Source organism: Pan paniscus, chromosome 16, assembly GCF_029289425.2.
Source record: "Pan paniscus chromosome 16, NHGRI_mPanPan1-v2.0_pri, whole genome shotgun sequence".
Classification (NCBI taxonomy): domain Eukaryota; kingdom Metazoa; phylum Chordata; class Mammalia; order Primates; family Hominidae; genus Pan; species Pan paniscus.
This window is the reverse complement of record NC_073265.2, coordinates 31,475,881-31,490,537: the sequence shown is the minus strand read 5'-3', so window position 1 is coordinate 31,490,537 and position 14,657 is coordinate 31,475,881. Positions and strand designations below refer to the sequence as shown.

General features: G+C 38.4%; 1 protein-coding gene across 2 annotated transcripts in view; it reads left to right on the top strand.

Annotated features, from left to right (window-relative positions):
- The window catches only part of TMEM87A (transmembrane protein 87A), a 62,501-nt gene that overhangs the window by 26,441 nt on the left and 21,403 nt on the right, over positions 1-14,657 (top strand). For both annotated transcript variants that reach the window (XM_055098323.2, XM_055098322.2), the window contains exons 7-11: positions 2,474-2,591; positions 6,886-6,947; positions 8,963-9,146; positions 10,158-10,257; positions 13,269-13,362. In XM_055098323.2, coding sequence (XP_054954298.1) covers positions 2,474-2,591; positions 6,886-6,947; positions 8,963-9,146; positions 10,158-10,257; positions 13,269-13,362 — 558 coding nt within the window. The remainder of the gene's footprint in view (positions 1-2,473; positions 2,592-6,885; positions 6,948-8,962; positions 9,147-10,157; positions 10,258-13,268; positions 13,363-14,657) is intronic.

The following is a 14,657-nucleotide window of genomic DNA, read 5'->3' as shown; positions in this document are numbered from 1 at the left end:
CAGCCATAAAAAAGGATGAGCTCATGTCCTTTGTAGGGACATGGATGAAGCTGGAAAGCATCATTCTGAGCAAACTCTTGAGGACAGAAAACCACACACCACATGTTCTCACTCATAGGTGGGAATTGAACAATGAGAACACTTGGACACAGGGTGGGGAACATCACACAATGGGGCCTGTCCTCGGGTCGGGGGCTGGGTGAGGGATACAATTAGGAGAAATACCTAATGTAAATGACGAGTTAATGGGTGCAACAAACCAACATGGCACATGCATACCTATGTAACAAACCTGCACGTTGTGCACATGTACCCTAGAACTTAAGGTATAAAAAAAAAAAACAAAACTTGGATCTCAGTACTTAGAAAACAGTTAACCATGATCAATAAAATATTTGCCAATTCCTTCAACTCAAAAAGAAAAAAATAAATGAAGCACTGATACATACAGCAATATAGATGAACCCTGAAAACATTATGTTAAGTGAGAGAAGCTAGACACGTTTATATGAAATGACCATAATAGATGACTCCATGGAGACAGGAAGTAAATAAGTAGTTGCAAGTGGTGAGAGGAGGAAGAAATGGGGAGCTACTGCTTAATGAGTACAGGGTCTCCATTTCGGTTGATGAAAATGTTTTGGAACTAGATAGAGGTGATATTTGCACATCATTGTGCTTGTACCACATACCATTGATTTATACGCATTAAAATTGTGAATTTTATGTTGTGTAAAATTTACCTTAGTTTACAAAGGAGTTAATAATAATACCTATCTGATAGGGCTGCTGTGAGGATGTAAAAATGTAGTAAATGGGCCGGGGCGTGGTAGCTCACACCTTAATCCTAGCACTTAGGGAGGCCAAGGTGGGTGGATCACCTGAGATCAGGAGTTCGAGACCAGGCTGGCCAACATGGCGAAACCCCATCTCTACCAAAAATACAAAAAAAAAAAATTAGCTGGGTGTGGTGTCATGCGCCTATAATCCCAGCTCCTTGGGAGGCTGAGGCAGGAGAATTGCTTGAACCCGGGAGGCGGACGTCACAGTGAGCCGAGACTGCACTACTGTACTCCTGCCTGGGCGATGGAGCGAGACTCTGCCTCAAAAAAAAAAAAAAAAAAGTAATAAATGTCATATGCTTAACAGAGTTATCTGGCATATAAATGTTATTTTTACAGGGTCAGAATCTCTGCATTCCAGAGTTAAATATAAACTTTCTCAAATCCTGGAATATGAGAGTTGATCAATTTATTTTAGAATTTGTAAGAGGTGGTTTTAAGACATATATAATTAATAGAGCAGGTTATTACACCAGCATTTTATAGGTTGATGAGTAAGTTCAGGAAAGGTTTTGTAATTATGGCTAAGCAGACATGTATTACCCATAACTTTGAAGCTGCAAAGTTTTCTCACAAATTGGTCGTGAGTCTCGTCAGAGACTATTAGGTGGAGATAAATCAGTGTATTAATTAGGAAGGCATTTATATTCTTAAATTTTACTAAGATAACCTAGTAAATGGATATCTGGAGAATTGTTTAGTCTGCTTTGTTTGACATGGATTTTTATCATGGAATATAATTTTTGAACTAAGCCTTTTCTTGGTTGTAGGATATTTTAACCATTTGAGGAGAACTATGGCTCCACAGGAAAATGCATAAACATAAAAAATCAGCTATTCATTTTGGGGGGTTCACAGATCATAGAAGCTTACCCAGAGATCTCTGGATAAACGTTTCTCCTTTTAAGACCAGATGGTAGTAAATTGCAATTCCAAGGAAGGAGAAACCAGTTATTTTCTGTGTTCCTCTTTATCATTGTGTCTTAGTCTTCTGTTTGTGAAGACTCTATTCTATGTGCAAAGCAAGAGTCACTACCCCTCAAAATCAAGGACTTGGAGACTGTTAATTTGTCTTCCTTGACTTTGAGGGGTAGTGACTCTTGCTTACCACATAGACTAGCTCAAGGTTAAATTTTTGATATAAATGTGAGACCATGTCAGCAGAAATTCTGATATTCTTGGGAAGCATGTTGAACAAAGGGATTAGATTCAGGAATTGGTGATTAGAATTCATTTTACGATACCATCCTTAAGTTTTGTTTAAGGTGATTTAAATAATTATTTAAATTCCTTTGTAATGTCTGCATAAAACACAAACTAGTATCCTAGTATGGCTTAGTTAAACAGAGATTAAGTTAGTGATTTTAGTTGGGGATTTCCTCATTAAAAAAATATGTTAAATGTGATTTTTGTGTACAAGACATGGTATCTTGCCTTTTAGTAATTCATAATCTAGCCTACTTTATGCACTAGGCTTGTTTGGTTTGTTGTGCCTAATGTTTCAATGAATGAAAGAGAAGGACTTTACCATATTTCTGGGCACATTCTGGAGCAAAATTTGCATATTGTATTATTAATTTGTGCTCTTAATTCTTAAGATTTACAGATGTGATGCCCTTTTCCCTTTCTAGGCAATGCATGAACCATTGCAAACTTGGCAAGATGCACCATACATTTTTATTGTACATATTGGCATTTCATCCTCAAAGGAATCATCAAAAGAAAATTCACTGAGTAATCTTTTTACCAGTAAGTTCAGTTTTTTTTTTAATGGTTATGTTATTATCTGGTTATGTCATTCATGTACTTTACATATGCTTTTTTATTAGGTATTACAGGTATCAGATTTCTATTTCCTTCATTTGACACTCCTGCTTTTAAAATTTTTAGTTAGTAACATGTTTTCAGTATTCTGAACTAGAATTGTCAAAACTTGGTCACCAAGCCAGAGATAAGGAAATTTTAAATTAATTAACATTGGCCGGGCGCAGTGGCTCATGCCTGTAATCCTAGCACTTTGGGAGGCCGTGGCAGGCAGATCACATGAGGTCGGGAGTTTTAAGACCAGCCTGACCAACATGGAGAAACCCCGTCTCTACTAAAAATACAAAATTAGCTCGGTGTGGTGGCACATGCCTGTAATCCCAGCTACTCGGGAGGCTGAGGCAGGAGAATCACTTGAACCCGGGAGATGGAGGTTGTGGTGAGCCGAGATCGCGCCATTCCACTCCAGCCTGGGCAACAAGAACTTTCGTTCTTGTTCTCAAAAAAAAAAAAAAAAAAAAAAAAATTAATTAACATTGGTAGTTTTTAATGTCTCAAGAATTTAAGTGTTCTCCTTTCCAAGGTTGCTGCCTAGTTCATAGAGTCATCATCTTTTACCTGGAATTTGCAAGAACTTCCTAACTGGTCTTATTTCCTGTGGTTTCCCCCTTGTTTCTTCTTTGTGTTTTTGCAATTTCCTTTCCTCCCCTGCTTTCCATTTATTTATTTATTTATTTATTTATTTATTTATTTATTTATTTATTTTTGAGACGGAATCTCGCTCTGTCGCCCAGGGTAGAGTGCAGTGGTGCAATCTCGGCTCACTGCAAGCTCCGCCTCCTGGGTTCACGCCATTCTCCTGCCTCAGTCTCCGAAGTAGCTGGGACTACAGGCGCCCGCCACCACACCCAGCTAATTTTTTTGTATTTTTTAGTGGAGACGGGGTTTCACCGTGTTAGCCAGGATGGTTTCGATCTCCTGACCTTGTGATCCGCCTGCCTTGGCCTCCCAAAGGGCTGGGATTACAGGGGTGAGCCGCCGTGCCTGGCCCTTTCCTACCCTGCTTTCTTAAGCAGAATATGGAATAGAAACAATGATGGCAGCCACCGTTACTTCGCTCCTGACTTTACTGGCTGTATTGGTATATTTCACCATTAAGTACTATGTTTACTGTAGAACTTTTGAAATATTCTTCATTTGGTTAAAGATGTTCCTTTCTATTCCTAGTTTAATGAGAATAGTTTCCTTTTTTTAAAAAAATGTTAAGAATGAATACTTAGCTTTATCAAATAGTTTAATTGTACCGATTTAAATGATCATATGGGCTTTCTCATTTAATAAGTTAATGTCATACATTAAATTAACTGATCTTCTAACATTAAATCATTGTTGAACTTCTGGGATACCACTACTTCGTTTTGACACACACACGCATATTCTCTCTGTCTCTCTCTCTCTCTTTCTCTTCCTCCTCCTCCCTCCCTCCGTCTCCCTCTCTCCCTGCCCCTCTCCCCCTCACTCATACATGTGTATCCTCCTGTCTCTTTAGGCCCATGACTTTCTAATGGATTATAGTCTCAAGGCACAGTTTCCAGTGTTCATTTGCAACCTTCTTTCTTTGAAAAGGTTGGAAGAGAAGCTGTATTCCACCCTACTTCAGCTTCTTCATGCATCCAGCCTGGCTCTGGTCCCTCTTCTTTTTCTTTGAAACCTACTAGCTTCAATGATCCCATGTACTACCGTAGTACATTGGTAGTGTACTTCCAACTACCATAGATCCCATAGGGACAGCACTTCCAACTACCATAACCTGCTTTTGGCCCAAGAGCCCAACATGATCATGGAGTCAGCCTCGTGCACTGTTTTGAGTTTCTGTTTTGATTCTTGGAAATGTCTGTCTTGTTTTTGAGCTTATATCCTTTTTTGTTTTTTTCTTTTTCTTTTTGAGATAGAGTCTCACTCTTGTCACCCAGGCTGGAGTGCAGGGGCGTGATCTTGACTCATTGCAACCTCTGCCTCCTGGGTTCAAGTGATTCTGCTGCCTCAGCCTCCCAAGTAGCTGGGATTACTGGCCTGCACCATCACACCTAGCTAATTTTTGTATTTTTAGTAGATTGTGTTTTTACAACCTACTAAATTATTATTTATCTGCTAAATTATTAAATCTACTGGATTTTTATTTAGTAGATTGTATTTTTAGTTTCACCATGTTGGCCAGGCTGGTCTTGAACTCCTGACTTCAAGTAATCTGCCCGCCTTGGCCTCACAATGTGCTGGGATTACAGGTGTGAGCTGCCGCACCTGGCCTTGTTTTTTCATTTTAAAAATACCCGTCTTTTTTTGGAATGGAGAAGATACATCATCACTAATACAGTTTTATCATTTTTCTTCCCTTCATTGAAACCTTTAATGGCTCCCCATTGCCTATAAAATGTCTACATTTTGCCGCAAGGTTTATAAAACTCTTTACAACTGGTCCCAGTTTACCTTTTGCTGCCTTATGTCAAAACACCACTACTATATGGTATTATATGCAGTCTCAGACTATATTTGTTCTTTAAATATACCACACATTTTCACAGCTGTTTTGTTCATGTTATTTCCTCTACCTAGAAGGCTTTTTACTTTGTTCTGGAAAATACATACTTATCCTTCTAGTCTGGCTGAGAGGGATAGTTCTCTACTTATCCTTCTAGTCTGGCTGAGAGGGATAGTTCTCTATGTAGCTTGTCAACTCCCTCTCCCCTGCAAGGTGGTTACCCATTTGATGGCAGAAAACATCTTACTCATGTTGCTGTCTGCTGTGTTTTCCATAGGCCTGTCAAATAATAAGTGCTTAGTAAATGTATACTTTAGCATAGAGCAGGGGTAGCAGATTTTTTTCTTAAAGAGTCAGGTAGTAAATATTTTCTCTATTATAACTACCCAACTCTGCGAGGTGGTGCAGAGGCAGCTGTAGACAATATGTAAATGAGTGGATGTGGCTGTGTTCCAATAATACTTTATTAACAGAAAAAACTGGTGGCTAGATTTGGCCCATGTGCTGTATTTTGCTGACCAAGGCATAGAGTAAGCAAAGAATATGATCCAAGTATTTACTAATTATTTTGTTTACTCTTTTATTGAATTAGGAAGGTATAGATTTAATAATCGTTCTGCTCTGAAATTTTTATAATTGCTCTTATGGAATGCTCTTTTTTTCATGTAAGTATTGGATGTAGTTTACTTTAAATAATGGTATATCAGAAGCTAGTAGGGAATTTTTGTTGAATGAACAGTTATTAGTCTGTCTCTAGGGATGATCACCACTCAAGTCAGATTTTTATTTATTAATTATGCCTAGAATTTATCCAAATTATTTTATCAATACAATAATAAAATAGTCCATCTTGAAATAGTTTTTTAAATTACAGATAATCTTAAAATTAGTCAATGTTTGCTTTACTAAGGCAAATATGTCTTTCAGATTTATGTTATTACTGTAACTTTATCTGTCTCATTAAACACTTTGTTATTAACAAGTTCTTCGAAAAATGTTAACTAGCAGGTTTTGGGGAAGTTCAATTCTATGTTTATTGGATGGAGCTTTGCCTTGAAGCATCTGAACTTTTGAGTTATTTTTATTTTGGAGTGAGCATCTAGGGTACCTGATTGTGAAGCTAGATTTCAATCTTGTATGAGGGATGGTATATTTTTTTGTGTGAGTTAATTTAAATTTTTAAGTTTTTTTCCAATGCCTTCATTCCGAAAATGATAAATGAATGTAGCAATAAAAGAAAATTTGAGTCCATGAAAAAATAGTAAAGCAATAGGAAAGTACAGGTGAGGAAAGATAGAAAACAAAGAAGATGGCAATATGTAAAAAGGAAGTCCTGTAAGGCATATTTTACTGATGTGTTGTAAGGAAAAGTATATATGAAGTATGTTTAGAATTTAGAGTATGTGTAGAGTTGTTCCAGATGGGCAGCCAGAGAAGGCTGTGTGGAGGAAATATTCAATCTAGTCTTTTTTAAGATGTGAATATGGAAACAAAAGAGCCTTCCCACTTCAGACTATGGTGGAGGCATGGAAACCTGTGCAGGACACAGCATGAACTATGAGAACACTTAATGACTTTCCAAGTGCTGTACAAATATAATGTAATATTGACCAGGATTGAAGTGCCTAAAAGTAAATGACCCAATGAAATTCTTACTAATTTCATTAAACAAATATTAGGCAATATTTTTGTTTAATTTCTGCATCCTGTAAATTAATTCTGAGGACTCTGTTTTGGCAGTGACTGTTGAAGTGAAGGGTCCCTATGAATACCTCACACTTGAAGACTATCCCTTGATGATTGTAAGTGACTTTATATTATTTAACCTCAGTGTTGGATGGTTTTGGGTTCAAAGATTGTCCCATGTTTTGTGGCAGTATTCTTTTTAATGAATTGTTCCTATGCAATTCAGAAAATGTTGCTTGTAGTCCTGGATTTATTTCTTATTAGACTGGGACTTTGAGAGAGTCAGTATACCCTTGTGTGCCTCATTTTCTTATCCATACAATGAAGGGGTCAGTGACCTGTGGAAATACCTCAAAGATCATCTCACATTCTCTCTAGGATGCATAGTGGGGCACTTTTTACTACAACTCTATCATTTCTGATCCCACTTACATTAACTAAAAGAGGCTGGGTGCCCTGGCTCATGCCTGTAATCCCAACATTTTGGGAAGCTGAGGTGGGCAGATCACTTGAGGTCAGGAGTTTGAGACCAGCCTGGCCAACATGGTGAAACCCCATCTCTACTAAAAATACAAAAATTAGCTGGGCGTGGTGGTAGGCGCCTGTAGTCCCAGCTACTCGGGAGGCTAAAGCAGAATTGCTTGAACCCAGGAGACAGAGGCTGCTGTGAGCTGAGATCGTGCCACTGCACTCCAGCCTGGGTGACAGAGTGAAACTGTCTCAAAAACAAAAAATTAACAAAATGATGAAGCTCCCTTCTCTTCATTTTGTGTGTGTATGTATGTATGTGTGCATACATCTGTGTCTCAGAATATCCTTAATATATTTTCAGTTTTCTTTGTTCATGATTATTCTCTTCTTCCTTTCCCTTTAATAGTTTTCCTATTTTGTTGTGTTTCCTTGCCTCTAGATGTATCCTAATCATCATGCCATTTTTCTTCTTCAGTGTTGTCTTCATCTATATAATTTTAGATCGTGAGCTGAAATAGCTCCTTCTTTAAAAAAAAAAAAAAAAAGAGAGTCTCACTCTGTCTCCCAGGCTGGAGTGCAGTGGCATGATAATGGATAATGGCTCACTGCAGCCTTAAACTCCAGGCTGAAGCTACCCTCCACCTCAGCCTCCCAAGCAGCTAGGACAACAGGCGTGTGCCACTATGCCTGGCTAATTTTTATTTTATTTTATTATTTTTTATCTTGAAATGTAGTCTCACTCTGTCACCCAGACTGGAGTGGAATGGCACGATCTCGGCTCACTGCAACCTCCAGCTCTTGGGTTCAAGCGATTCTCCTGCCTCAGCCTCCTGAGTAGCTGGGACTACAGGTGCGCACCACCATGCCTGGCTAATTTTTGTATTTTTAGTAGAGACGGGGTTTCACCATGTTTTGGCCAGGCTGGTCTTGAACTCCTGACCTCAAGTAATCTGCCCATCTCTGCCTCCCAAATTGCTGGTATTACAGGCATGAGCCACCATGCCTGGCCTAATTTTTATTTTTTGTAGGGACAGAGTCTTGCTATGTTGCCTAGACTGGCCTTGAACTCATGACCTCAAGCAATCCTCCTGCCTCTGCTTCCCAAAGCACTATTGCAGGTGTGAATTACCACGCCTGACCAGAAAAAGCTCTTTTACTATAGGAGAGCAGGCTGAGTGCTTTCTATATATACCATATATGTGTGTGTGTGTATAAAAGCACCTTTTATATGGTATACATATGTGATACATACATATATACACACACACACACACATATATATACACATATGAGAGCATTCGCTCTTGAGGACAAGTTCATATGTAGTCTTCTCTGCTCAAGACAAGCTAATGCTTTCATATTAGTTAGTGTTAAGCTCCAAAGGAAGAATTATTTCTTAACTAGAAGGTATAATATATTTTTGTAACTTGTTAAGACTGTATATTGATTCAGGACAGGCGCTGTGGCTTATGCCTGTAATCCCAACACTTTGGGAGGCAGAGATGGGAGGATCGCTTGAGACCAGAAGTTCAAGACCATCCTAGGCAACATAGCAAATCCCGATCTCTTAAAAAAAAAAAAGTATATATTGATTCTAAATCTACAGACTTGGCTCTTGGCCCTAATTCTCCTTTTTATCTTTTACCCAATTTGATAACAGTTTTTCATGGTGATGTGTATTGTATATGTCCTGTTTGGTGTTCTGTGGCTGGCATGGTCTGCCTGCTACTGGAGAGATCTCCTGAGAATTCAGTTTTGGATTGGTGCTGTCATCTTCCTGGGAATGCTTGAGAAAGCTGTCTTCTATGCAGAATTTCAGAATATCCGATACAAAGGAGAATCTGGTAAGTAACCAGAAAATCTTTGCCAGTTCGAGTGGTTGGAAGGTGAGATGTATGAAAATATTCCTAAGGTCAGCAGTCACTACATAGGCTTAACTTTTCAATTACTTAATTATTACAGTATCTTAAGCAGAATCACTATGATTCTGACTTTTGTTTTTAATCTTATGAGTTCAGTGATGTAAGAGTAATTTTACTGAAATATGCTCACAAAAGTCACAACAGTAGTGGCCATTTTGGGAATGATTATTAACATCAAATCTCAATTTCCGTTGATTTCAAAGGCACCATTATACATCTAAGAAAGAAAGTAAAGCTGTCAATTTAATTGTAAAATGTCACTGATTGTAAGACACACCTTGATTTAAAAAACCTCAAAATGTGGTGGGAAAGTGCATCTAACTGATAAAATATAGTCATATCAAGAAAATAGGAGAGTGCTTATGGTTTTAGTAAGGTGAACTGGTAATGACAAGTTGTTTTATACTGTAGTTTTTTGTGATTGCTTCAGTTTTTTCTTGTCAGACCATTTAATTTAGTCATAATTATTATTGTGAGATAAACTGATAAGATTTTCCCTGGTCTTTGAAAGGTCTTGAAAATAGTAGATCTGAAAAAAGTTAAGCTGTACATGCCAACAAGTGTGTACACGAGTGTGTTTTGTGCTTTTCTATGTGTAGCTGTATTTCACAGTTTTTAAAAATGGGGGAAATTGTCTTGATGCTACAAACTGTCCATATAGGGTGAGGTATTCTGTTAAAGTTTTAGTGAATTTGGGGGCAGGTGGGGGAGGGAGCTGAGTTGAGTGCACCCAGATTGCCATACATAGACATGAGTAAGATTGTGAGTGGCATCAGCTTGTATACTGTAAAAACTGTGGAAGAAGTACTCTATTTTAGCAGTACTAATATCAATGCTTATTCTGAAGAGTGTAGAAAGCAGCAGTCTAGTTTTGGCATCTGGCCTGTTGCCAAACCTAGATTATGGTGCTATTTCTTCCCTTCTTTTTCATAGTCCAGGGTGCTTTGATCCTTGCAGAGCTGCTTTCAGCAGTGAAACGCTCACTGGCTCGAACCCTGGTCATCATAGTCAGTCTGGGATATGGCATCGTCAAGTAAGTATTAACTTCCTGTATGGAAGAGCAAATTAAAATGCTGATTAAATTAAAACAGTATTGCATGCTCCCAATGTAGTAGTTCTGAAATAGTTGATAAAATAAATAATTCTGAAACAAGAAAGGTATTTGAAATTTTGTAGCATTGTAAATGTTGGGAAAATGTGTTTCATTTTCCATACTTCCAAATATATTCCATACTTCCAAATATATTCCATACTTCCAAATCCAAATGTATTCCATACTTCCAAATCCAAATGTATTCCATACTTCCAAATATATTTCCATACTTCCAAAATATTTTTTGCAAATTAGATTTTTTATGGGAAACGCATTCTTGCTGTAACTGTCTGAAAATATTTTTCTATCCAAAAAATTTTATTTTTATTGAGGAGTGTCTTCTATAGGCATTCTTTGAGGCATTGTTCTAGGCCCTGGGGATATAGCAAGTAAACAGAAGATTTTGAGCTTACATTTGTGGAGGGAGGGGACAAAGACAAAATTTAAGTGAGTAAAATATTTTAATATGTCAGTGGAAAGTGCAGTGGAGCAGGTAATGCAGGAGCTAGAGCTTGCAGTTGTACATAGGGTGATCAAGGAGGGCTTCACTTAATGACATTTAAGCAGAGACTTCAAGGAGGTGAGGGAGCTATATGTATACCCAAGGGAAGAGATGCTGAATTGAGATCAGATTCTATATATATTTTGAAGTTGGAACCAGTGGAATTTGCTGATGGATCAGATGTATGATAGGAAAGAGAAGAGGAATTAAGGATGATGCCAATTGTTTTGATCTGATAAAATGGCAGGATGGAATTGAAGATTTACTGAGTTCAGGAAGACCTTAGGTGAAATAAGTGTGGAGCAGGGGCAAGATTGGAGTTGAATTAGATAACTAAGTAGGGGAAACAAAGGGGAGAGGTTGGGGCAGAGATAAAAGTTTGGGAGTCATGAAGATAAAGATATTATTTAAAGTCATGAGGGCCAGGCGCGGTGGCTTATGCCATAATCCTCACACTTTGGGAGGCCAAGGCGGGCAGATTGCCTGAGGTCAGGAGTTCAAGACCAGCCTGGACAACACAGTGAAACCCTGTGTCTGCTAAAATACAAAAAATTAGCCGGCTGTGGTGGCATGCACCTGTAGTCCCAGCTACTTGGAAGGCTGAGGCAAGAGAATCGCTTGAACCCTGGAGGCGGAGATTGCAGTGAGCCAAGATCATGCCACTGCACTCTAGCCTGGGTAACAGAACGAGACTCCATCTCCAAAGTTAAATAAATAAATAAATAAAGTTATGAGACTGGATTTGGTCACCAAGGAAGTGAGTATATATAGAGAAGAGGTCCAAGGGCTGGGCCCTTGAATATTTAATATTATTTAGAAGTCTGTAAGATGAAGTAGTTAGCAGAAGAAATTGAGGAGAGACCAGTGAGGTGGGTAGAAAACTGAAGAATGTGTTTCAAGGAGGAAGTGATTGTGTCAAGAGATCCTGATAGGTCAAGTGAGAATTGGCCATTGAGTTTACCTATATGGAGGGTCATAGTGATAGTTTTGGTGAAGTGATAGGGACAAAAGCCTAATTGGGGAGAGTTCCAGAGAGTATAAGAGGAGAGGAATTAGAATAATTGTTTAGACAATTATTTAAAGGAATTTTGCTTTAAGTGGGATTAAGTAATGCTATAGCATCACTTTATAGTGCTTTAAGTAGGATTAAGGTTAGTTGTTTTAAGTTTGTTTATTCAATTAAAGGAGTTTTGCTTTAAATGGGATTAGAGATATGGGGAATTTTAATTCTTAAAACTTATTTATTTAACAATTATTTGAGTGCCTCCTATATGCCAGGAAGTATTCTAGGTTTCCAAGATGAATGGGGAGAAAATTCCCTGCTCATATGGAGTTTTCCCCAATGTATAACAAAAAATATAAGAACAAATATTGGTAAGGCCTATGCAGACATGATTTAAGGCAGCACATCTTAAACTACACTACACTAAGGAATCACCTAAGGATTTTGTTAACATGTGGATTCTGGTTGTGTAGGATTTTGAATCTCAAGGAGTTAAGACTTTTTCTCCTTCAAACAGAAGTTGCTCAGAAGACTTTTCATATATTAGGTTTCGAGCTTGCAAATATACTGTTTAATGAACCGTAATAGGATATTTGATTATATTAAGGAATCGTTAGAATTTTTAGATTTGATGGTGGTATTTTGGTGATGTTTTTTAAAAGTTTCTTTTGTGGGCCAGGCACAGTGGCTCATGCCTGTAATCCCAGCCCTTGGGGAGGCCAATGCAGGAGAATCGCTAAAGCCTAGGAGTTCTAGACCAGCCTGGGCAACACAGTGAGACCTTGTCTCTACAAAACATCAAAAAAAAAAAAAAATTAGCCTGGTGTAGTGGGACGTGCCTGTAGTCCTCAGCTACTCAGGAGGCTGAGGCGGGAGGGTCGCTTGAGCCCAGGAGTTCATGGCTCCAGTGACTGGGCCACTGCACTTCAGCGTGGGCGATAGAGTGAGACCCTGTTTCTTTAGGGGAAAAAAAGAAAAGCCCTTTTGTAGCCATTGAAATACCAAAGAAAAATAAGGTCCTCATTTATTAAAAACACATACTGAAATATATCAAAGTTATACTGTCTAGGATTTGCATCAAGAGAATATGAAAGGGTGGAAAGGGGATGGGGTATGCATGGGACAGAACTGACCATAGGTTGGTGGTTGTTGGGCCTCGGTGAAGGGTTTATAAGGGTGCATTATACTACTTGTGAATATGTTTCAAAACTCTCTGAGGAAACATTTTTTAAAATGTGGTAACCAGACACAAGATCTTAAGTTGTAGTGTTCCCTATCTTGTTTTAAGACCATAAGGTCTTAGTTTTTTTCTCTTAGGTGAATCAAGTGTATATTATTTATTGCTTTAAATTGTTGGCCTATATTAATTAACACAAGTTCCTGTTACTTAGCTTGTTTCGGGATTTGTCCCATACGTACTCAAATATCTCCTTGCTTCCTCTTTAGGCCACGCCTTGGAGTCACTCTTCATAAGGTTGTAGTAGCAGGAGCCCTCTATCTTTTGTTCTCTGGCATGGAAGGGGTCCTCAGAGTTACTGGGGTTAGTACTGCTTAATCTCATTTTCTGTGGTCAGTTCAATTATATTGTTTACATCTTGACGGTGTGGATTGGAAATGTCTGTGGGCTTCTTTCTGTTTGCTTTAAGTCACTTTTGGGCTCTGATTTTCAAAATATATGTATAGTTCATGTTCTCTTTTTAATCTATTAGAGCTTTGTAAATTTAGTGTGTGCCCGGAATGAATGCTTTTCCACCTGTCTCCAAATTGCTAATTGTTTTAGTTCTTCCTCCCAAGCAGTAGACTTGCATTTTTTTTTCTTTTTCTAATCGATGGAATCCAGACTGAAATCCAGACTGAAATTCTTGTGTAAATGGCAGACTTTGGAGTCATACACTTACTAGTTAATCTAATCTAAAGTAACTGTTGTTTCTTAATCAACATTTCAGTTTCAAAAACTTCCTTAAAATGCAGCTAATGAGGCTGGGTGCGTAATCATGCCTGTAATCCCAGTATTTTGGGAGGCCGAGGCGGGCGGATCACTAGGTCAGAAGATCAAGACCATCCTGGCTAACATGGTGAAACCCTGTCTCTACTAAAAAAAAAAAAAAAAATACAAAAAATTAGCTGGGCGTGGTGGCAGGTGCCTGTAGTCCCAGCTACTTGGGAGACTGAGGCAGGAGAATGGTGTGAACTCGGGAGGCGGAGCTTGCAGTGAGCCAAGATCGTGCCACTGCACTCCAGCCTGGGCGACAGAGCAAGACTCCGTCTCAAAAAAAGAAAAAAAAAAGAAAAAAAAATGCAGCTAATGAAGTTTCACACCATTTTTGAGAATTGTATAATTATTCCCTTTGCCAGGGAAGGAAACCAAAGAATCTAAGTGATAAAGAAATTTATGGCTGGGAGCAGTGGTGGGCGCCTGTAGTTCTGGCTACTTGGGAGGCTGAGGTGGAAGGACTGATTGAGTTCAGGCTGCGGTGAGCCATGATCATGCCATTACACTCCAGCAACAGAGTGATACCTCTTCCTTAAAAAAGAGAAGAAAAGAAATTTATGTTACCACTGGATTAATGCGAAGAAGTGTAAGCTTCTCTAGGCCATTTCAATTAATTTTCTTATTTTTTAAAAAAAGTCAGACTCCACAGCAACCTATTAGATTCAATATTGTAAAAACTATAAACTTGGCTTTGCCCACAAGAAAACGGCTCAATATGTTTTGCAATAAATTGCCTCTTAAATCAAACACTTTGTGGATGCACATTTGCTTTTCAAATCACACTGTCCTCTGTGTGTAATTCTCTTAGACTTTTAGCAACTTTAACCCCCTGTCAATTTCAT